The sequence below is a fragment of the Lissotriton vulgaris genome, chromosome 3_1 (assembly GCF_964263255.1).
Source record: "Lissotriton vulgaris chromosome 3_1, aLisVul1.2, whole genome shotgun sequence".
NCBI classification, from domain to species: Eukaryota; Metazoa; Chordata; class Amphibia; order Caudata; family Salamandridae; genus Lissotriton; species Lissotriton vulgaris.
The window spans coordinates 986248585-986272622 of record NC_141689.1 but is presented as its reverse complement, the minus strand read 5'-3'; the positions used below and the strand labels follow the sequence as shown (position 1 = coordinate 986272622).

General features: G+C 46.2%; 1 protein-coding gene across 1 annotated transcript in view; it reads right to left on the bottom strand.

Annotated features, from left to right (window-relative positions):
- The window catches only part of GLDC (glycine decarboxylase), a 232154-nt gene that overhangs the window by 11140 nt on the left and 196976 nt on the right, over positions 1-24038 (bottom strand). The window contains exons 22-23 of the mRNA XM_086961354.1: positions 18540-18635; positions 112-284 (exon numbers count right to left, since the gene is read on the bottom strand). Of these exons, the coding sequence (XP_086817480.1) occupies positions 112-284; positions 18540-18635 (269 nt within the window). The remainder of the gene's footprint in view (positions 1-111; positions 285-18539; positions 18636-24038) is intronic.

The following is a 24038-nucleotide window of genomic DNA, read 5'->3' as shown; positions in this document are numbered from 1 at the left end:
CTTCCAATGGTAACTTTTTTTATCGCATACCTCCTACACAGCCTTAGAATGCTGAACATTAAATACAATATCTCGTTTATGCGGGAGAATAAAAATGGATAAGACACTTACCTTCAATGGGTTGACCCTAGAGTCCATTCTGCCCTCTTCTATTTCAGCGATTTCTTGCCGGATGCTTATCATTGCGTCACAGAATCTGTCCAGCTCGCCCTTGTCCTCAGACTCGGTTGGCTCAATCATTAGCGTTCCCGCCACTGGCCAGGACATTGTGGGAGCATGGAAGCCTGACAGAAAACAGCAGTAAGTCATTGAGAGAGGAAGTATAAAACAGACCTCGTTTTGACATGCCCCCACCCATCATCACTCGGAACATTATTTTTGACATAAGCCTAGATATGAGGCGCACAGTGTAGAAAATAGCTAAATACATTACAGATTAGAATAGACTGTCTCCAATACTCCAACGATTTTACTGTGATGCACTCTTGTAGCCCTCTGGGTTTCAGGAGTACAACGGGAGTACTCCTAGCTTATTCCTGGATCTCTAGAGCATGGGTACTCCCAAACTTTCTCTCGGGGCCAAATTTACAGTGTGGTTTGTGGCCTAGGGCCGCACCGGTGGGGGTGGGGGTGGGGCCGGGGGGGGCGTGGGGAGGGGGGGGGAGGTCGGTGGGGGCAGGGCTAGAGGGGTTAATAACAGCACTACCGTTTATAAACATTACTAGACAATGCTGGGGTTAGGTGTTGGGTTGTATTGGCAAAACTTGGTGTGCGGAAGAGTGGTTTGTGGGGTGGAAGCAGCGGGGAAGTAGCATAGTTTCCCTTGAATTCTGACCCCTAGGTATAGCAGTGATTCTCTGAGGGCAGGTCCAGGCACACAAGAAGGATTTCTTTCAGAGTGGAAATATGGCAGTAGTACATGTGGCCAATAGACAGTCCGCTGAGGATCAACAGGTGCTCAAGCTGCTGCGCATCTTCCTGATGGATTGTTTGACAAGAGGTAGCTTTCAAGGCAAGACATGTGCCAAGGGTTGACAGTGGCATTGCACATGATCTGTTCCATTCACAGTGGATGAAGACTCCATGGGCTGGCCACAGGGTCGGACAAGGACAAGACAACTGTGCTGGCGGACATGGGGGCCATAGGAGAGAAGGGATACTTCCGTTGGTGGTAGCATGTTTTGGTGGAAAACATCAGGAGATAGTATTTGCAGGATTGTCTATGGGGGGGGGGGGAGGGGACTGAAGTCAGAGGTTTGGAGTAGGGAGGAAGCCATAGTACGGTTCATCATGCTCTGTCCTGCGCTGTACTGTTCACACTTAGTAAATTTGCCCCCAGGTTTGAATCCCAGCCTTCCCTCAGCATCAAATTTGCCCCCAGGTTTGAATCCCAGCTTTCCCTCAGCATCCTATAATTATACATAAATCACTTAAACTCTATGCCTAAAAAAAAAAAAAATTGGAACGTAATCTGCCTCGGTTTTAAAGCTCCGATGTCCAACCTCCAGGTTTGCACAGTAATAAGGTGCAAAACAATAGTGCGGTTTTTGTGTAATTGTACTTTTTTTTAGGATAATAATTTTTGGGTGTCATTTCCCCTATATATCGCTCACTCCTCGTTTTCCTTCACCCTTGTAAACCATTTCGTAAGCATGCTGACAAACTCCAACCCGGAGCTAGAAAATACCAATTTTCTTAGGTGCAGAGGGTGCTTGGCCTGCGGCTCCTGCCTCAAAAGGCAGCTGGAGCATGTAGCAGCACTATTCACACAGCAGCACCATCAGTCAGATAACAAATAACCCGCATGACAAGAGGCAGGGCCTCGATAGAAAGAGCATCTCTCCTGCAGTGGTGTATTCCCCAGTCAAGGCTGTGCGGCTCCCTAAAATAATGATAAAAGAAACAGATGCTATGTATACGGAGGCAGGGCAGGGGCGTAGGACACACTTAATTTCTGGGGGGGACAGGGACAACCTTTTGGACTTTCCAGTGTCCCGATACAAATCGACCATTGTCTGGAACCGTACACTCCGTTAAAAGAATACAATTGCATCGTTTTGTAGTGAAACATTGATAAAGGCAGGCATGTAGTCACAGTTGCAAGTATGCTTCGATTCACAAAGTAATTAGACCAAATGAAGATTACTCTAAGGCCCAAGAGAAAGGTGGTGAGAAATCTAAAGAAAAGAGTCTTCTGAAGGTCCTCAAAAATCTTTCTCTGGGGGTTGATCCCATTCCGTTTCCTACTCTAACAAGAACCTTGGTGCTATTTGTGTAAGGAAAAACGTAAAAGGACAAAGGATGCCAATTGCTCTAAGTCTAGCACCAATACTGCTACTACTACTCCTAAACTTCCTAGTTCCACTAGCAATAGCAATGGTTGTAGTAGGGCCCCCAAGAGTTTAGCTGGGTTAACATTGTGTACTAAAGAGGGTTCTGGCTTAGTCAGGACACCCACTCAGGCTGTTTTAGTCTGTGATGGTGGCTCTGAGCTCCCGACCCTTATTCTAAGTCCCACTAACTTGGGCAAATACAGACTACAGCCTCTCATCAATGGTCAGGAAGCTGTGGCATACAGGGACACTGGGGCCAGTGTCACTATGGTGACAGAAAAACTTGTGTTTACCTAGCAGATTCTACTTGGACAGATTTACCAAGTGACCGATGCTAACAATACCAGGACAGATGATTCCATGGCAGATGTCATTCACAGCTGGGGAGGGGTAACTGACCCAAAGAGAGTTGTGGCATCCCCCAACCTACCTGTGGACTGTCTACTGGGCAATCATTTGGAAATATCAGACAGGTCTGAAGTGGAGTTCAGGACTCGTGTAGAAATGATGGGAATTTCCGCCAGTGTCTTTGCTGTCTCTAGGGCTGAGGCCAAGAGGTTAGGCACTGAAGGAGCCCTGGATCCTGAAGAAATGGACCAACCAGCTCCCAAGAGAAGGAGCAAGAAGGATACAGATGTATCCTCCTCTCAGACTTACAATGAGAATTAGCCTCCTCAGGGAGATGATCTCCGTACTTGTGAAGGAGCTTTACGAGAGGAGCTTGGGCCTGACAAGGCAGAGCAACTGGGGTCAGGGGTCCTTAGATGACCCCCTTGTACTCCAAGTAACAGCCTTTCAGGGTCTGCCAGCAACCTAGTGTTGCAGACCACAGACACGATTCTGCCCTCCTGCTACTGAGCTCAAATTAAGCAAGGGAAGGTAGAACAATAGGTTTCCTGTCACAGGGAGGTGTGGCCACCTCCCAGACAGGACTTATTATATTGGGCTGGGGTGGGGGCGCTTGCCAGTGGCACCAGACTACTTTGAAGGCCCAAATTTGTGCCTGTCTTGCATACTTCTGTTTGAGACAGTTCAGGAACCCCTGGTTTCCGCTTTGGCACGAAAATGGACAAAGAAAAGGGGAGTATCCTCCCCTCTGTCCAGCCCCGCCTCTGGGAGGGACCCCAAAGTCGTTGCAACCCTTTCCCTAGGGTACTTAAGGGCTCCCTTGTGGGTAGGTCCTCAGATTCTTCTTGGAACAAGACTCGCCTTTGAAACCAAGACAGTCTTCTATCGTTTGGGCACTTGGACTTCGCCGAACTTTGACTGGACCAGAGACTGCATCAAGGAAGGCTCCTGTTGTTCCTGGTCCCTCTGTTCTTCAAGTCTTCTGCGTCTTCTGTGTTTGTGCATCACTAAAGTTCTCGAAGGCCTGTGGGCATCAAGGACATCCTAAGTAATCTCCCTTGCCACTCCCCTGCATCTGAAGGCACTGCAACAAAGCTGACCGGTCTGCTGCTCCTGTCATCCAATGGACTTCACGTGGCCCAGCAACACAGGTTCTGATTCTACAGCCCCTAGAGGCCTGAACGGTCATCTCTGCAATTTTGAGGACAGTATATCTCATCGAAGCCGCTGGTACCACTCATGTGCACTGCGATGAATTGCTGTTGCCAAGGCTTGTTGGCTCTGCACTCCAGGGATATTTGGGCTACAAGACCCTTCAGAACCTCATCCCTCAATTATAAGCATCCTCACTGCATCCTCTGCACTGTGGGCCTCCATCTTTTGTGAGCTGCCTGAAGTCCTCTTGTGACTCCTGTACCTTCGGCATGTGGGTCCTCTTGAGGGTCTTCCTTTGCTTCAGTGGGCTCCCCTGCTTGCTCAGGTCCTGCTCTGACTCTCCTGCACTTGGTGAGTCGCTTGGATCTTACTGGTCCCAATGTTTGCATCTGTTTGCTTTCCATGAAATTTGCGGCTAGCAAGGCTTGTTGGTCCTCCTGCTAGACACCGACCACCTGAACACCGGCACCCAATATGGGACAGCTCGTGCATGCCTCCTGGTCTGCCTCAGCATCTCCTGGTCCTCGCAGCTGCAGAAGCACGGTCACCGTCTTCACTTTTGAACCTCCCAACATCGGTGGGGAATGTGCTTCTGTGCCTTCTGGTCACTTCAGAGTGGGATAGACTATCCCCTCTGCTTGCAGGTTCTTTTCTTCAAGAATCCATTCTTGGATTCCACTGGACACCTTCAAATGCTTCTTCAGAGGCATCTTCTTTGAAGTCTTCCTTTGTCATCTATGGTAGGTTCCGACGTTAATTCACCCCTATGCACCTGGCTTCCCTGGTGAAGTTAACCTGGTTCCTGGGGCATCCATGGGTGGGATTACTTCTAAGGTGCTTTTTCGGGTCCTCTGGGAAGGGTCCTTCTTCTGAAAAACTGCAACCACAACTTCTCCATTGGCGTCCATCAGGCATGCGGCTGTGTTTCTAATCTGCACACAGCCCCTTGGGGTTCCTGGGTACTTACATTGGGTAGCTCCTTGTGTTCCCATCTCCTATGAGTTTTCTGGTCCAAGTCCCATTCTCCTTGAAGTTTGCATTGCACTTTCTTCGCATATGGTTTGGTCTTCCCCTGGACACCAGTGTATATTTGTGCTGCTTACCTAATCATTTTGAAGTAATCTTGTGTGTATTGTTGATATCTCTGGGTAGAAGATATACCAATGTGTTAGTGATTGTGTTGCATAATAAAAAGCCTTTGTTTATAAACATTGTGTGGTTCTTTTTCATCTAATCTACACTGTTAATTAAATGTGGTAACACAAGCTGCTTTACACTCCTTCAAGATAAGTCTGAAGGCTTCTCTCCACAGCTACCACTTTGAGAGCTTTATATGGGTATCAAAGACCACTATAATCACCATACAGGTTGCCTGTATTAGTGCAAGGTGCATCTCTCCTGAGAATGTGCAATGTGCCCCATATCCTAAGCCAGCCTCACACGACCGCCAACATCACCTCTCTAATATACTTCTCCCAAAAGGGCACAAGTCCTAAAAAAAAGAAGTGGGGCACTAACCAAGCTAGGCAGTATGTAAGTGACATCACAGCGCATGACATCGCACGTGACATCACAACACATGACCTCACTGGAAATGATATCACAAAAAATCACATCAGATTTTAAGACCTCGCATATGTTAAGCAGGTCTATCATGAGTACATTTGAGCGCATTACAATATTTAACAAATTAGAGTTTGCGTCGAAGTTGTGCCAAAAAGTGATGCAACCCTGGTGCAAGGACTAGGCCTTTACTTATACATTTATGTATTAAAACTCTGCCAGAAAGAAATTGGCAATAAGGAGAAACATGGCTGTATATCTGTTCTGCTAAATTGGTTAGAAATTCTGCATTTTAAAATATCTTATGGGGTTAAGGAACCTGGTGCAGTGCTCTTTACGTACCCAGGAAATAATGATAATAATGGTCAGACAACTCTGGAGGTGAATGCTCTTGCTGGAGAGACAGTTGTTTTGTCTAGTCCCAGTTTTGAATCAATGTAGCATAGAGGGTTAATATTTCTCACGCAAAGCACATAATGTGATATACAGATGATGAATATTTCTTTTATGGGTTATTATTTTTAACACAGATATCCTTTATTTACGTGCAGTTCATGAATTGTAATCCTTATAATATAGCAAAACGAATTATAAAGGAAAGGACATGTGACTCCTACACCTTGTAACCCTCACTATCTTATGTAACACATCCTGTAAATTGATTTACACACATATGGTTTATTGTGAATGTATAATGTGGATGTGTGATTTAAAGCGCTCCAACAGCCTGGATTGGGTTTAGTAGCGCTATAAAAGAAATAAGACAAAATAGTGGTATTTAAATAGTTATTTGTGTAAATATTAGGACAGACCAGCACATTGACATAACATAATGCAAGATAGCTTAGACTATGTTTGATGCTAATTGTTCTCATGTTCCAGGGAAAGGTTCAACTGCTCAAAATAAACATTCCAACAAAACATTAGGTTTTGAGTGGCTGAATTGTGCAGTGTGAAACAGTCAAATGAGGTAGGGTCTGGGCTGAGGAGGGACAGTATGCAGTCAGCCAGGGCCGACTTTAGGGTGGTGTGACCGGTGCCACTGCACCAGGCACCAAGCTCAGGGGGTGTCATTTGCCTCTGACCAAAATGCATGCACTGTCCTCTTCCATTTCCACAACATTGTGAAAATAGAAGATGGACAAATGCGCTCACGTGGTTGCAGATGGATGTACACGGACAATAAGTATGTCCCTCTGAAGATGCCTCCTCTGCTGTTGCACATGCAGCAAGCGCTGCTGCTGGGCCTCGAGTCCACCACTGTACCAGTGCTTGTGCTGCGCAACAACAGCTAGTCTAAGCAGCCGTGCACCCTCGGGCTTCTGACAACAAGCCCAAGGGCCCTCGCAGGGGCAACCCTCAGATACAGGAGAGGAACATCACTGGCCTTCACTCGAGTGTCCATCACAGGAAATTGAGGCAAAGCACTGTGGCTGAAAACACAGCTCTTGTCTTTTGGTATGTACAAACCTTCCTTGTCTCGCCGTTTTTCATGCCTTTATGTTTTATTGTGACCAGTCTGCTTGTCAATGTTTTTACTTTACAGCCTGCCCCCTTAACACAGCTGTTTGGATCCACACTGTCTTACTTTACAGTGGTAGACAGTCTGCCTGAGCCTATTTACACTGCTCTCCTGCTACCAGAGGCCTACCAGTGTGTCATGGACCCCAGTGCAAGAAAGAAAATGTGCCCTTCAGGCCAGTGGGTCCCAGTGACGCTGTGTGCTGTGTCCAGTATGCCCTTATCTCTGTTTACGCTACTCTTCTGGTGTATAGCCTACTTGTGTGTCTAAACTGCTGTCCCTTATATGCAGTCTATTTTTTTACCCTCTTTACACTGCTGTGGCTTGTGCTGCTCTGGTGTGTTCAGTCTGCCCGGTACCCGTTTTCCGCTTCTGTCATGGTGTGTACAGGCTGGTATGGACTGTTTTTTATACCGCTTTCGATGCATACACAGTCTGCCATCCGACGAATTGAAGTGGCTAGGATACCAGATGTGGCCTAAAGCATAGAGCTTCTGACTTTGCAACTGGGCACTTAGGCTCACTATGCTGTGACTCTGGGCAAAGTATTTAATTTTCCCATACCTGGAAAAAACATGAATCTGACTTGTGTACTATAATCTGGTGTTTACATAAAGCACTGTGATCCCATTCGGCCAAGTTTGCACAATATGAAAACTGCTAACATGGATAAAATGGTGGGTGGACACCCTGGCCTAACCTGCTAATACTTTTTCTTTGTGTCTTATAGGGCATCAGATGCACTTCATTTTAGAAGTCTCATTGGTTTAAGCACCTTACAGTAGCTGTGCTTCACGTAGCCTTGCACCTGTCACTGTGTGTGCCGCACAATGCCTTTCAATAGTAGTTATGATGGGTTTTTAAAAACCCATCATAACTACTATTAATTGTCCAGGAGTGACTACCCTGATTAATCGTAGCACCACCAGTGGATAAACAGGACAGTTTGACAAAAAATAACGGAGTGCTCCTCACGCTCTTCATTTCCTCATGTACAATGCCTTTCAGCAGTGTGTGCCTATTGCATTCTAGGCACTTCTTTCTATTCCTTTACTTTGTGTGCCTCTAGTCCAAATACCTTTATTGTTTTCAGGAAATTAGTAAATAGCACATTTATTTCTCATGTGCTCAGAGCGCCGTAAATCTGAGTCCCTTAACAAACATTACACCAGCATTGTTTTCCCGAATAACTTAAAATGAAAAAGTTTGTTGGGGCGCCCACAGAGATGGTCGCACTGGGCGCCACCAACTCTACAGCCGGCCCTGCACTCAGCAATCAACAAACTACCTCATCCTTGAAATGAAATGCAGACTGGTCACAGGTCAAGTACAGGGCCATTAGCACGTCAAAGCACTGGCGCTTTGACATACCAATGGCCCTGCCACTGACAGAAGAGAGAGGGGAAAAACGTTCGTCCCCTCGCCCCCTCCACCCTTGTCCCCCGCGTCCCCCCACTTCAAAATCTGGGGGGGATATGTCCCCCGCGTCCCCCACAGTTCCTACGCCCATGAGGCAGGGTACCTCCTGGACCAGGGAACACACAAATACATAGATGCTAAAGTCTTATCAAAGATGTGCTACGGGTAAATAAAGTGTGCATTGCCTGTACAGGTACCGAGGACAGAAACTGCAGGACAAACAAATCTATCGGAGGAATTACCAGTTCTCTGAACGAAAGATGAAATTGGCTAGCCTTTGTGAAGCAGCATGGGCTCACCTACATACTCACGAAGTGCAGAGGCTCCGGAGGAGAGGTCGTCCTGAGGCAGTGAAGAGGCTCCGGGGTAAGAAAAGACTGAAGGCGGAAGAGAAGAGGCTGCGGGCGGAGAGAGGACGTAGTCGGCACCACTGAGACAGGAAGCTTCCCAAAAGGACCTTTAAAAGTCAGCTGTGAAAGCCCTTACAGCTGACTTTTAAAGGGCCTGTGCTTCTCGCCGGTACCGTGCGTGACATCACAGAGGCGGGCACAATCCGAGGCCAGCAGTAAACAGACGATGGCCGCAGGAGCATACGTAGTGAATACTTATTGAATATGTATTCACTGCTTATGCTCCTGCGCCCATCTTTTGTTTACTCCTAGGAAATGCAAGGCAAGGTCCGCGGGCCACCAATGAAAGCTTGCCGGGCCGCTGGCCGTACTACGAGTACCCGTGCTCTAGAGTAAACACTAGGGGCCTTATTTATGAAGCCCTGTGTCACATTTACACAGCTGTTGTGTCACTTTTTGTGACGCTGCAGCGGCGTAAATAATGTGCCACGTTGCTCCCGAAGTGACGTATCGAGGCAGATGCGTCACTTCGTAAACCCCTGCGCTACATTATACCTGCATCAGGTATAATGTATGCAGGGTAGGCGTTCCCCGGCAAACCCTTGTAGAAGTGGCGCATTGAAACCTATAAGCTATCAGTGCGCCACTACTAGGACGCCATTGCAGGGGTAAGGGTGATGCAGGCCCTTTCGTAAGGGGTTTGCCCCATGTGAAACAAAACATTGCTGGAGTTGCGTCTGTTTTCAGACACAACGCAGCATTGCGTCTCTTTTGTGCCTACAGATACGCCAGTAATACGGACATATCTAACTCCTTGCGGCATGATGCACCGTACTGTAAATACAGCTCATCGATGGTGCTGCAAGGAGGGCACACTGATAAGTGTTGCAGCGATGCAACACTTCTCATAAGGTCCTAGGAGTACTTCAAGTGTAAGTCCCATCTACTTTTTTCTTGATAAACTTAGTCCGAAGATTATTAAATACTGTGCAGGTGTTCGTCAGACTGTTTTAATCACTTACTGAAGTTAAACCCTGAATGGATAAACTTTCTACCAAACGGGCAACTGTCCTAAACATAGGTTGTTTTCTAAGAGGCTTAAGTACTAAAACACAATCTGTTTACCAGATTCCTGGTGCAACAATACACCCATATCCCAAGCCGCAGGGGGAAATAAAATCGTAGAGTACAAAAAAATAAAAATAAAAACTTTTATGGACAGATTATATATATATTAGCATTTCTGATAGATTTGACTCTAACTTTAATCTTCACAGTGTGCTCCCAAAAAAATATATCTCCAAAAAGAAAGGCCCCACTAAACAACCCTGGTTTACTTCAGAATTAAGGTCCCTAAAACAAGAATGTAAACGGTTGGAGAGGCAGTGGCGAAAACACTTTGAGGAAGAGAAAAAAATCAAATATAGACTCACTCTAAAGAAATATAAATCTGCTCTTAACGTGGCCAAATCCATCTTCTATGCAGAAAAAATTGAGGTCTCCGCCAACGCCCCAAGAGAGATGTTTAAGATAGCCAAATCTCTGCTAAAAGTCCCCGATCCGTCATCATCACCACCCTGTACGGAGGAAGCTGACGCTCACTGCAACAATTTGGCGATTTTTTTTGCTGAAAAAATTCAAAAGATCCTCCTCTCCCTCCCTTTGGAAGAACCAATCCCTTCTTTGGCAGACGACACTGATATTATTTCGCCTTGCCTCCCCTTCTTTTCTCCCCTCAGTAAAGAGCTCTTACCCTCGCTCTTCAACTCTATAAAAAGCGGCTCCCCGCTAGACCCTGCCCCTTTGAACATCTTAAATCTACCCCTGCCCAATATCAGTACATACATCACCCACTTAGTTAACACTTCACTTGAATCCGGGAAGGTACCTCAAGACTGGAAACTGGCCATGGTCAGGGCCTTGTTAAAAAAAGCCACATCTCGACCCCCAAGACTTTTCCAACTACCGTCCCATTTCCCTGCTCCCTGGCATTAGTAAACTTGCCGAGAAATTGGTAAACAAACAACTAGCATCCTTTCTGGAGACCCACAATCTGCTTCATCCAACCCAAACCGGGTTCCGGAGAGGACAGGGAACGGAGACGAAACTGTTGAGGGTGGTAGAGGATTCCAGGAGGATTCTGGACGCAGGTGGCAGCGCGGCCATTATCTTCCTGGACCTCAGCGCCGCCTTCGACACGGTGAATCACCGTGTCCTCCTGTCTCGTCTCAGAAGGATCGGTGTCAAAGGCAGAACACTTATGTGGCTGGAGTCCTTTCTTGGCGACAGATTCTTCAAGGTCTTTTCAGAAAACAGCTGCTCTCCACCAATACCATTACAGTGTGGGGTGCCACAGGGCTCCTCCCTTAGCCACACACTGTTTAATGTTTATATGGCGCCCCTGGCGGAAGTAGTAGCTCCCTTTGGAATCCAACTAGTAAGCTATGCTGACTACACCCAGCTAGTTGTTTCTCTTAATCAGGTGGAGTCCCCCCCCTCCAATCTTTGCTGTTGCCTGGAGGCGGTAGCAAAATGGATGGACTTGTCCCACCTGAAATTGAATGGAGGAAAAACGGAGCTGATGCTTCTAGGGAAAAAGGCCATATTTAACAACTTGGCACACTGGCCCTCCTGCATGGGTCCTGGACCCACTCCAAAGACCGAGATAAAGAGTCTCGGGTTTTGGTTGGACGCAGAGCTGTCATTTAAGATCCAGGCAAGGAAGACAGTAGCCACCTGCTTCGGACTGCTGAAAACAATTCGAAAAATCCTCCCTCAGCTACCTGAAACAGCTAAGAAAACCATAGTCCAGTCCCTTGTTTTATCTAGGCTGGACTATGGAAATGCGCTCTATCTTGGAGCCCCTGTTTCGGTTATCCGGCAACTTCAGGTTGTCCAGAATTCCGCAGCACGGCTACTCACGGGCACTAGCCATCGTACATCAGCCAGGCCCGCGCTCTGCACCTTGCATTGGCTCCCCATAAAGGAGCGAATCCACTTCAAGACACTCTGCACGGTCCATAAAACACTCTACGGGAGAGGCCCCCTCATTCTAGATGACATGATCAGGCCATACAAACCTACTAGGAACCTTCGTTCGAACCAACAAAACCTGCTGATAACTCCCAGGATTAGCAGGGCCCGTACAGGGGGGCGTCTGTTCTCGCATAATGCGGCTGGGTTATGGAATGCTCTTCCTCCACTTCTTCGTCAAGAGCCTAACCTACTCGCCTTCCGGAAAAAGTTAAAAACCTTCCTGTTCCCAAAAAACTAGTTAATACAGACCTGCATCTTTAATCCATCTCCTTCTGGTTAGTCCTAAGCGCTGGGATGCTCCCGAGTGGCCATGCGCTATAGAAGAGCCTTTTAATAATAATTTTAATAATTATATGTAATATCTATAAGCAGGTGAAAATATGCCTTTTTATCTTTGCTCAAATTGCTGTAATACATTCGCATCCGATTTTAAAATTGTTTTAATAGAAGTTAGGCTGTTTATTTAGCTACGCTTCATCATTACTACACTGGGTGTATTCATTATGAGGGCTGCTCTTTCCCATTACATCTTATAGTATGGTTTGCATATTCTCTCTTCACAAGCAGAATTTGGGCACTTGTCCCAGATTTCTTACCTAATATAGGAGGTTTTAACAATGAAATGTTTAATTGTGAAACTACGAGGTTTTTGTTCATTGCGAGTTGACTACGCTAAATGCACTTTGCACTTTTTTAAATTGTGTCTTTCTTCACTGTTCATGATTAGAATGGGAGTGACCAGAGTATGCCTCATGAGATTTAAGGGCGTGGGTTTTCTTGAAATGTCATGTGATCAAGGCCAAGGCAACCTGGTCGAAACGAGTCATGTTGTGACTTAGATGGAATAAAATGTTCACTTTATAAATTACCTTTTGTGGTGGTCTGTTCCTGATGGTGAAGCGAGTGTAGGCTCTCGTTCGCTCATTGAAGGATATATATATATATATATATATATATATATATATATATATATATATATATATTGTCAAGCCGAGTCTGCACAAGGATTAGCAGCTGAAACTTGGAGGCCACCAGCCTTACAGCACCCAGAATGCTCTGCAAAAGTCCCTCACTTCTATTTGGAGACTGAGACAGCATGAACCAGAGGAGGCTGGTCAAATTTATTCAAGAACCAGAGGAGGCTGGTCAAATGAATTAGGACCGATCATGACAGAGCTAGAATTACACATGGGAAACGCTTACTTAAGAGATAGGCCTTCATGTAATCACTAGGGAAGCTCAGAAATTAGTAGCCCAAAAGAAGAGACAAAATGTACATTATTAAATGGAAATTTTAAGGTTTAATTTTCACACCCGAGAACAGAATATGCTTTTGTAGCAGGCTTTTGGGCGAAGCGTGGACTGGCCTCTCGCCATTCAGCAGTACAACTAATTTTAGAAATGGATAAGTAATTACTTAGAGCAATAGCCTTCAATCCAGCAGGGGGCGCTCTAGGACTTCCTGGATATTGAATGTTGGCATTTGGATGACAAATGCATGAATCTGCTAGAATTTCAGTACGAAATAGGCTACAAGTCACGAAATAGAAATGTAAATAAATACATCCGTGGAATACCCATTACCTCGTTCTGTTAGTAACTGGAACTTAGTGGCTTCCCTGTCACACATCGTGCAAGCCTGTTCGAACTAGGCTTCGACCTCAATTTGAAATTCAGAACCGGACAGTTTTCAACCTTTCTCTCTCTCCACACGTAGCAAAATACGCACAAATTAGATGCTTTGCCATTTCATTCTTGGTAAGCTCCGGAAGCTTTTTCTCCCACGGTTGTTCCGGCCTAAAGCTCAGTGAGCCCTATTAATTGCAAACGACTCTTATGTCTAACTAGATTCGCACGGTCACATCCGATGACACTAGGGCAAACAGCAACTATTAGTTATTCATTTATTGGATAATGTTACAGGTCATTGCGCTTTATTCTGTATCGTGATTTGTTGAGCCTTCGAAACATTTTGATCTATTTTGCTATAAGGGAGGGGAGCCACACTTGCTCTGCCTACTTACTTTGCCTCTCTCAGGGGGAGCTTTTTCCTCACACTGTTGGGGGCAGATTTAACCTCCGCTTATTTTTGCATTTTTAGATTTAGACTCCAGCAGATCCATGCTTTGGACTCAGACTGAGGAAGGCCTGGAGCACCTATTCCTGCATTTTGTTATTGACTTCTGTTATTGACGGAGCTTCATGCTAATCCATTGTATATTCCGAAATGAACAACTATTTGTCTTCTGTCATGATTTCTAAGCTTTAACTAAAAGTTCATGGTTGCCAATCTGCATCCGTGTCTATGCTATTCGATTGGTTTTATAACCTCTATCTTGCAAGGGGCACATTGTCTCGTTCTTCATGCTAGCACCTCCCCCCATCCTGCTTAGGCACTTTAACTTCAATAATCTGATAAAATAGATTCATTTCACACAGTGCAGAGCATTCAGAACCACAAATAAATATTTTATTAATTAGAAATCTTTCACTGGAGTAGAAGTAGATGAAGCTACAGGTAAGAAAACCTTATCAGAGGCACATTTGTCAACATAACTTACAACTAGTGACTTAAAAAACAAAAATATGAAGGAATATTCTGAAGTGTTGTGTGTAGCCTTGCAGTTACTCCAGAGCACTAGGATGGCTTGGGAAATGCACGAAAGGAGTTGGACGTTCAATCTGTGATGAACCCCCAAACCCGATTCTTCACTGCTACATAAAAGAGCTGCAAGCTCTACGGAATGCGAGCCAGACCAGCTGTTTTCAAACTCTTCATGATCAAGAAATTTGGTTAAAATCTCAGACCTAATTTACGCATATTCCATTAAGTAGGATCCAAGACTCCAGGTCTCTTTTCGCAGTTTCAACTCTTTAGGTGAGCAAGTTTTCAGTAGTAAAGCATAGGGTTTTGTGTGCGTCATGCTGGGAAGCAAGTTTATGTTGGTACATTAAGCCCTTACGCTCCAACAGGCTTCGTGCACGGTGCACAATCTTGCATTTGATTATTTCCTCCTTTGGGAGCCAATGAGGTGGTTTCAAAGCCACTCTGAAAGGATTAAGCCAGTCTGTTTGGCTTCAAAGCCAATTGAACCATTAGCAAGTTTTTTTACACAGACCGCTGTAGATGTTTCAATGCTCAAGGTCAATTATCAAGGCTTTCATCAGCTCAACTCAGTCAGTATTTACATTTTGGAGAGTACCCAATACCTGTGGAACAGTCCATTTTCCTTAATGCCTATTCCAGAAACCATGAATACTATGATGGACTTTGTCTGAGACTGTTTCGATAAACACAAATGATTGCTCATTTTGCTGGCCATGTCTGAACTGGGGTGGCTTGGTGAGCAAAATAATGATGGATTAAACCCAGAAATGTGACTGGGGGTGAATGTTTTGCCATTGTGCAACATTCCGTCCATCATCTTGTGCGTTTTGCTTTTCACCCTATGTGGGAACGGTAATCCCAGACGTGGGTCCCTTGCTCACTAAGCCACTGGAGTCAAGCTATCCTGGCTGAAGACGGCTGATAGCCAGAAACCATTCCTAGGATGCTTGATTCCAGTCCAGGGAAGACCTGGCTTGGCAGGTCGGGCTAGACTGTTCCCATGAGGCACAGGATCAAGACTGATTTGCATATGGCCATGTCTGAACTCGGGTGGATTGGTGAGAAAAATAACGATAGATTAAACTCAGATCTGTGACTGGGGGTGAATGTTTTGTCATTGTGCAACATTCCGTCCATCATCTTGTGTGTTTTAATGTCAAAGGATGCCTCAATGCGCTAGAGACACGGTGCATTCGCTGCATACTGCTCCTGAAATAGACGCACTGTACCGGCAATGGGTACACACCTGAATGGTTTACCTTACATGGGAAGCAAGTTATTTATGGATCCATGCGATAACATTTTGCATCTGACATTATACGGAGTCTATGAGAAAGTAATATTTTTCTATGGTGCTAAAAGAGCAGGCCAGCGTTAAAACCAATAAGGAGCTTTGGAAGAAGAGTATAGCCCTGAGGACGTCGCTGGAGATTTCCCTATAAGCGATAAAACACGTGTTTGCTTGTGAGGCTAAAAGATTATAACAATCGTACAAGAAAAAGACACGAAAAAATAAACGGAGACAACTGTTAATCACTCTTTTGTATTGACAGTATGGGTTAGTGTGTACTTGAGGATAAACTGTATTTTGTTATGTTGTCTCAGACCACATCTTAGGGAGTAGGGTGGTGTCTCCCTACCTCTTTAGCACTGCATTCCTCCATTTCAAAGGGACAAACATTTCTTGTGTACCTCGGACGGGCCACCTCCCTACGATTCAGCACCCGATTATCTGTGACTCTAAATCCATGACTAATTACTATGCAAACAAACTTAACAAAGAAACTTCTCTGGCAGTCTAACTGAAATGCACAAATGCCTAGTGACTTCTTGGGGTATAAAACCAAACAGGCATAAGTCAGCACGTTAGATCTCACAATGAGTGTGGAGTTTACAATGCAACACAAACAGGTTGATGTGTGCCTACGTCAATGTGTGTAGGTCAAGCACTCGGAGTATTCTCTTCTCACAGAATCTGATCATTGCATGAACAATGTTTTATCTTATGAACCAAACAAAATATGGTGCTTTACTGCACCTATTACAAGACAGCATCCATTTTCACCAACTGTACTTTTTATATAAGTAGATCACACAAATTGTACCACCTTGGTTTAGAATAGGTAGGTCAGTTTATGCTAATTAGGATGGTCATGACGTCCTGATGAAAGTCAGGTGACTGCAGTGTAATTAGTACAGAAATATGTTCACCAAATGCTAGTGATTCGACGTGCCCTAATAACCTCCAATGACCAGCCCCCCCTTTGTATATGTGAGATAAAGGCGACGGTAAAATAAATACTTTTCCACACTTGATGCAATTTTAAACATTTAGGATCTTCAATACATCCAAAAAAGCTCTGGGTGCTGGGGAAGAAGCACTCCCAGGAATGACGCGTGTACCTTGCATGGGTGAAGGGTTGCTTTCTTTTTTAGTAAGAATCCTGCTAGAGCAACTAGTGAAATGCAAGAGTGTCCCATTACTATAGGGTTAACTCTAATACCCTGTTTGTAGAGCTACCGGACTCTGGGAGTAATATAGATGTGTTAGTGAGGCAGTACCGGTTTAGCTCTCAAAAGCATCTTTCCTTCTTGGGGATGGATACCTTGACAATGCCTTGGCTTTTGGTGAAGGTTTCGGTGATGTTCGATATGGGATAGGTGGCGCTCTGTGCAAGGCTAATGTTTTGCATAGTGTCTACCCAAGTTTCTGAAATGCAAAGCATTGCAATGTCTCTTTGGGCACGTCTCCCCAGGCAAGAAGCTACAAACCCTCTAGTCTAGTAAAACAGATGCGTTAGTGGCCCATCATTTGAAAGCGTCAGACCTGTGAGCTATGCAAGAAGAGGACATTTATGGTTGAACAAACACTATGATCTGTTGATACCTCTGCTTATTCCCTATGGTCCTCTAACCACCGGTTGGGATTTACTTTAGGGTGTTGGGGTCAGAGAGCATGTTTACCTAGACCACACTGCTAAATACGTTGTGGGTAAACAGACTTGGAGCTGTGCCCCACCTTGCTTCTACCCCACTTTCACATGTCCAGTCTTTTTAGGCTCCTTTGCCATTACCTATTTGTGTAAGTATCATGTAAGACCCCTAACCATCTCCCGTCACGATCCTTTTGATTTAGGGCCTCAGTAGAAAAGGGGATATCTTTCCTTTCAAATAAAATCTGATTTTATTCAACTTCCCTCAAAAAGAGAATATGGTGTAATCGGTTGGCAAATGTCCACCCTAGAACCCCATCATACTTCATATGAAAGGATACCAAAAATACCTCAATTAGATTTTTCTATGTATCAGTGGCTAACACTACCTTCCTTCAGGTGTATTGTGAGCCTCAGACCCTAAGGACTTTGTTCACATAGGATCTTAACGCATGTCTGAATAGTCTCCTCTATTGCTGGGCTCAGATGAATAAATATAAAATAATTCAGATTAGAAAAAAAGTTTGATTTCATCGTTAAGGCAAATTGCAGTATAACCAGACTGCATTTCTGTTATACACCTTCCTTTTAATCACTTTGCTTTATTTACATTGGCTACCAACACTATTTGTGTTTTCTTTAGTGTCAGGCTGCACCCTGCTGTTTAGGAATAGCACAATTACCCATCTACTAATTTAGTATCGCAATAATCCAAGCGCAATAGGTTTACATCAAAGTAGACAGCTGGCAAGGAAGTACATACAAGAGCTACTTGGTCTGACCTCTGCAAGCATGCTATGTTCTTTATTTTTATTTCTGCAAACATGCAAAAGAAATCCGACAAAAATGTAAAAAAAGTATAAAAAGACAAGAGTGGTCTAGCAGACCAGACAGCCAGTCCTGGCAATTAGGCGCACTCCTTTTAAGGCGGCTGTGCACATGTGATCGGGGGCTGCCAATGGATGACGTAGGCTGGTCTTTTGGCCAATGTAGCATGAAGTGGAGGGTAGAAGCAAAATGAGAAAAAGGCGCTTTAACAGACCCCGGCTAAAATGAGCTGACTGAATCCCGCAGTGGCTAAAGCTAGGTCTAGCCAGACCTAAAAAGGATTAGGGTCTCACGCAACTCTCCTTCATGCGGTCCGACAGTGCATCCAAAGACCAGTCAAAAACCTATGTCCGTAGAACTTAGCATTTTAATTATTAAGATTATCCTTTTATGTTAATTCTCAGCACTTCAAAAACAAGCTGCTCAAGAGCTCCACTGACTCACCATAATCCTGCAGCCTCTTCGCAACATCCACAGCTTCAATGTTTGCGGATTTCTTGAAGGGTCTTGTATCCAAAATGAACTCGTGAGCAACGTAACCTGTAATAAAAAGATAGCTGGATCGCATACAGGAGTAAATCACAAACTAGATCACAAATAACCATGAGCACTTCTACATTTGGAAGCAGGTGTTAGAAAATGAGCAGAAGAGAAAGGTTTATCGGAGGACGATTTCTTGACTTGTGTGCACACGACTCCATTGCCTTTACATTAACTTTGCAAGTACTTAATAAAATAAACCACGCTAACATTAATGAGCAGTGCATGTGACAAAGCTTTTATCAAATGCTTCCTTGAAACATTAATGGTACTGTGGTGTATCCGGATGCAGAACTAATAGTTATGAAACATAGAAACACATGGTAAATGGCATGCCATAAAGAGGACCAGAAGACTGAGGTGGGGGTGGGGGTGGGGATAAGTGAAACTTGGGACAGCTTGCATGGATATCTGGCTTTAAATCATGGACACTGATTGGCTCCCCACCCAGCCACATTCACCTTCCCTGATTGGTCATGTTGAAGCACATGGCCTCCCTGACCTGCCACAGCACCAATAGTCTAAGTAAGCAACAGGGTGCAACACCACTATTCTAATGCTCAGAGGTGGTACTAGACACGGTGATTGCCTGGGGTTCCCCCTTGCATGCAGTGATCGGTGCCCAACCCCACCTCCCCATCTAGAAAACCCTTTCATCTGCCTCTTGTTGGGTCGGAGTTGCCCTGGGCACCGGACCCCAGACTCGACATAGGTCAATAAAAATTGTGATTCCATCCAGCCATGGCATCTCATAATGGAGGGAATAGCCAGAGAATTAAAGTACCCCCCACTTTGAAATGAAAGCTCTGGTGGCAAAAAGCTAACAAAGCAAGGAAGCCGACCCCTCCCTAGAAGAGCTCGCCTTCCATCCAGAACTCTATCCATTCATCCATTTAGCCTTCCATCCACCCACTGATATTCACAATTTTACCTTTACGTTCTTACATCTATCCATTAATTTTTTCAGGCAGTCCATCTTTCCCCATTCCATCAATCCATTTACTCTTCCATCTATCTTGCCATCCATCCAGTCTGCTATTCATCCCTCTATTCATTCACCCTGCCATCCATCATCATTATCATTCCATTCACTCTGCCTTCCATCACGCTGCCATCCTTTCACTCATCAACCCACTCTGCCTCCATTTTACCATCCTTTCACCTGTCCATCCATCCATCCATTGAGTAACTCATCCATTCATAGGGCCATCCTGACACCTATCCGTTCACTTATTAAATCACCCGTTCATTCATCTACCTACACATTTTCACATTTTTCCGCCTACTTATACCTCCCTTCACCCTTCCTTCTGTTCATAATTCCGTCCTTTACCTTTTCTATTTACTATCTTTTCTTTGTCCTTGCTCCCCATGCTCTTTTATTGATGCGGAATTCCTCCATTGTGTTAATTTTGTCTGCGGAGTTGCAGACAGAGGCGGCCCATACAGTGCCCCACCTCAGCTGTAGCTGCCAAAGCAGGTGGTTCACGACACCCCTGCTCATAATAAGCAAGCTCAGACTCCCTCCATCCATTAAATGCTGTATGGCCAGAAACCTGACCCAAAAGATGTTCTAAAAACAAGCATTTACAATGCAATGGTTTTGCCTTTGTTAAAGTTTGAGCTATTGGCAATGCTCTTGACATTATTTTTATTTATGTTTTTTTTTTACATAAATAAATGGCATTCTCATTTGCAATGCCACTAGCTTTATCTTTCGCAAATGACACCCACAAACACCTACCGAGAGCCCCCCAACACACACCCACACAGAGCCCCCCCACACACTGCGAGCCCCCCCACACACCGAGTAGTTTCACACTCTATGTATACCCACACGCACATACATATAGTTATAGGAGTCGGTGCGTGCTGGCAGAGGGCGACAACAGGGAATGTGTGTGATGTGCATGGAGTGGTATCCTGATGTGTGCGTGGAGGCATGCCAGGCACATCGTGGTATAGTTTGTGTGATGTGTTTGGCAAAGTGTGACGGGACTCGGAGTGCACCATGTCTTGGGGTGCGCGCGCGAAGAAGCTACCTTGAGTAGAGTGAGGTATGTGTGTACCGGCTGCTGAGTAGTCTGCTAGGACCGGATGTGTGAGGGTGTGCTGTAAAGAGTTGTGTCGGTTGCTAGGTTACATTTTGTGTTCCGATGTTATTGATTTTGAATGTTAGGTGAATGTAAGTGTGTTCATTGCTTGGTGTCAGAGGATGGACGGGCATTGCGCTTTGGGGATGCGCTATGCATGGAGCAGGAAGGTGTGTGGTGAGGGAGGGATAGGTGTTGTTTGGTCTCCAAAGGTGTGCTTGCAAAGTAACAACGTTCGGTGTGAAGTTACCTCAAATCGTGTGTTTGGATTAGGTGTATGAGGGTATGCTGATTCTGGGCCTACTGTGTTCTGGTGTGGTTTGTAAGTTTATCTAAATAATAACAATTCTCGCAGCCAATAAGCAGCGCCCGGGTGCGGTAGTGATGGGAGCGAGCAGCCCTGAAAAGTGAAGCACGCCCGGTAACTGCCTCTGCTCTCTGACTCTGGAGTCTGTTCATTCCTGGCCTCTCCCATTCCTCCTCAGCCTCACAGAGCGTCCAGAGCGCTCAGCTGGCACAGGTTCAAGCTCCACATGTAAGTGCCTGCTCCTGCTGGCACAGAGGAAGGGGCCTGTGGTGTGACGCCGACCCGGAGGAAGAGAGGGCACTGTGAGGACATGGCTCACAGGCTTCCGAAGGGAAGGACCTCTGGCAGTGGCAGAATAAATGAAACCCTGTAGCGTATTGTATTGTAATGCAGCATTTGCATATATAGCGCTTACTACCTCTGTGTTGTGCGCAGAAGCACTTGCCTACATGAGTAATACGAAAGGATGTCTTATGTGGAAAGTCTTTGAGGTGAGCAGCCTCAGGGGTAAGGTGTGGTGCGGAGCAAACGCTCAAGAGCACGCACCTTTCAATCTGCTCACTCGGGTCCCGGGAGCTCGTGGGGGGCTGCAAGGCGGGCGGTGCACTTCTCCTCGGAGATGGGTGGAGGCAGGGTGCGGGGCGGCCCCTGAGGACACGGTGTGGCGGCGGCTGCGATCAGCGGCGGCACACGGGTCAGTGCGGCCACGGCACGGCTCCAAGCACTTCAAGGCAGATAATCCTTGGGGTGCACACAAATGACGGCCTTCAGCGGGGCACGAACTCGGCAAGCCCAGCAGCTTGGGTCGAAGGAGGGGGAAGAGCCCGCTGATGTGCTGACCAGATTCAGGGGCGTACCCGAGAATTGGCTTTCGGCCGACGTAGCGTGACGTAGCCAAAAATTCTCGGGAACGCCCCCGAATCTGGTCCGGCATTGACGGACAGGCCCGTCCCGTCTTCCAATGGCTAGCCTCCATTTATGGAGCTAGCCAATGGAAGACAGGGGCCGTTCCTGTCTCCCCTACCATAATCATTAGGTTTTTCGCCTGCGTGAAAAAGATGCGCAGAGCGCATCTTTCGCCAGGCAAAACCTAATAACTAACCATTACCCAGCGGCAGCTAAAGTGCCAGTGACATGGGGAGACATTCACCCGTTAAAGCGTGAATTAATGTCAGAATTTTTTTCTTTGGCCCCACTACCTAGCCAAAACAATAATAATGATTTATAGAGCGCCTGGTTACACCAACTAGTGTGTCCCCGCGCTGTGGTGAGAGGCGACTGCACAGAGCTAGAGTGAGAGTGCAGAGATTAACAGTGACCAAGCTCCGCACGAAAAAGGTGAGTTTTCAAGTCATTCCTGAACTTGGTTTCAGCTGCCTCCAGCCTAAGACTCAAGGGGAGTTTATTCCAGTTTTGGGGCCAGGCGACAAAACTATCTGCCGCCCATCCTAGACTGAGATCTTAGGGACACTCATCAGACCCGATCCGCAGGATCTCAGCTGTCTCATGGGCACATAGTGAGAGACCAGGTCCGCCAAATAAGCAGGACTCTTGCCTTGGGAGATGATGGCACACACAGTGCCTTAAACATCACCCTCTCTCTGATAGGGAGCCAGTGGAGCGACACCCGCGCCTTCTTCGAGGAGGCCCTTCTGGGTAGCATGAGAACCAGCCTAGCCGCGGCATTCTGCACACATTGGAGCCTATTTAGACACACCCCCGTCGCACCCAGATACAGTAAATTGCCGTAATCCAGGCGGGAAGTGACCAGTGACCTATCTCTGCAGTCTACCATAATCCACAGAAAGGGGAACCAAAAGTCGACTGTCTGGTTGGAGAAACAGCACAAACTCCCTATGCCCGAGCGAAAGTTAATCCAGCCCGCTCAGGCCAATCCCCACCCTGTTCTCATGCTTGAGAGCAGTGCAGGGATTGGCTGAGGAGTGTGATGGCAGAAACTGGAAGCAGAAGAGCGCGAGGCAGCCAGCAGCATCAGGTACGTTTTTTAAATTATTATTACCCCCCAGCCACGTGCTTCCCATGTGGTTCCGACCGCCCCCCAACCCACCGAACGCCAATGGAAGGAGGATGTTTTTCGTTCAACTTTTTGCATCTTTTATAGGGTTATACAACAGTAGCGGGATTCTTCCTTAGCTGCTGCTATGCTTCATCCAGTGACTCCTCTTACACTGGACTTCCTGTCTGTGTTTCAGTAGGTGAGGGTGTGTCCACTCACGAGGGCAATTCCCATCTATCTCAGTCTACTGCGACAACTTTAGAAATTAAAATCTTTTCTCGAGTTGGGGGAAGCAGAACTGGGCTAACCAGCAGAGGAATGTTTGTCACTGCAATGACTTTGTAGTAGTTCCCAGTCCCACTGCTGTTGTCGGATTGGCCACTGGCATAATCTGGATGGAGATTTGAAACAGAGCGCTAGTGCATTGACGGCTGGCGTATCCCAGATGAGGGGGGCTGGGTTCAGACAGGCGGAAAAAAAAATGTTAACTTACCTGAACGCGACTTCCTCCTCCGGTCCCCTTCTCTCCCCTGGAACTGGCAACAGCAACTCCCTTGACCAATCAGGGCGCTCTCATGCAGCATGAGAGCAGCACCCCGATTGTTGGGAGCAGCCTCACTCTGCGCTCCTCAGGGCTGTTGAGGGTATGGCTGCCTCTAACCCAACTGTCAGGGCAGCTGGCTCTAACTGTTTAAAGTAGGCTCTCTGCTGAGTGACATGCTGCTGACACTCAGCAGAGGCCCGCCCCCATCCTGACGCTCTGTTCAGGACGGGGAAGAAAAATAAAATGATTTTCGTGGGGTTTGGGTGGGGGGGGAGGGGGGGGGGATTTTCAGTGGGGTAACGCTCCTCTGCTCCAACGGAGGAGGGTCCCCCCCGCACCAGCGGGAGAGATGGGGCTGGGGCCAAGCCACAAACGGGTTGCACAGGAATCAATATTTCATTTTTGCCAATGGGCAAAACTGATCGGCGTACCATAGCCTTGC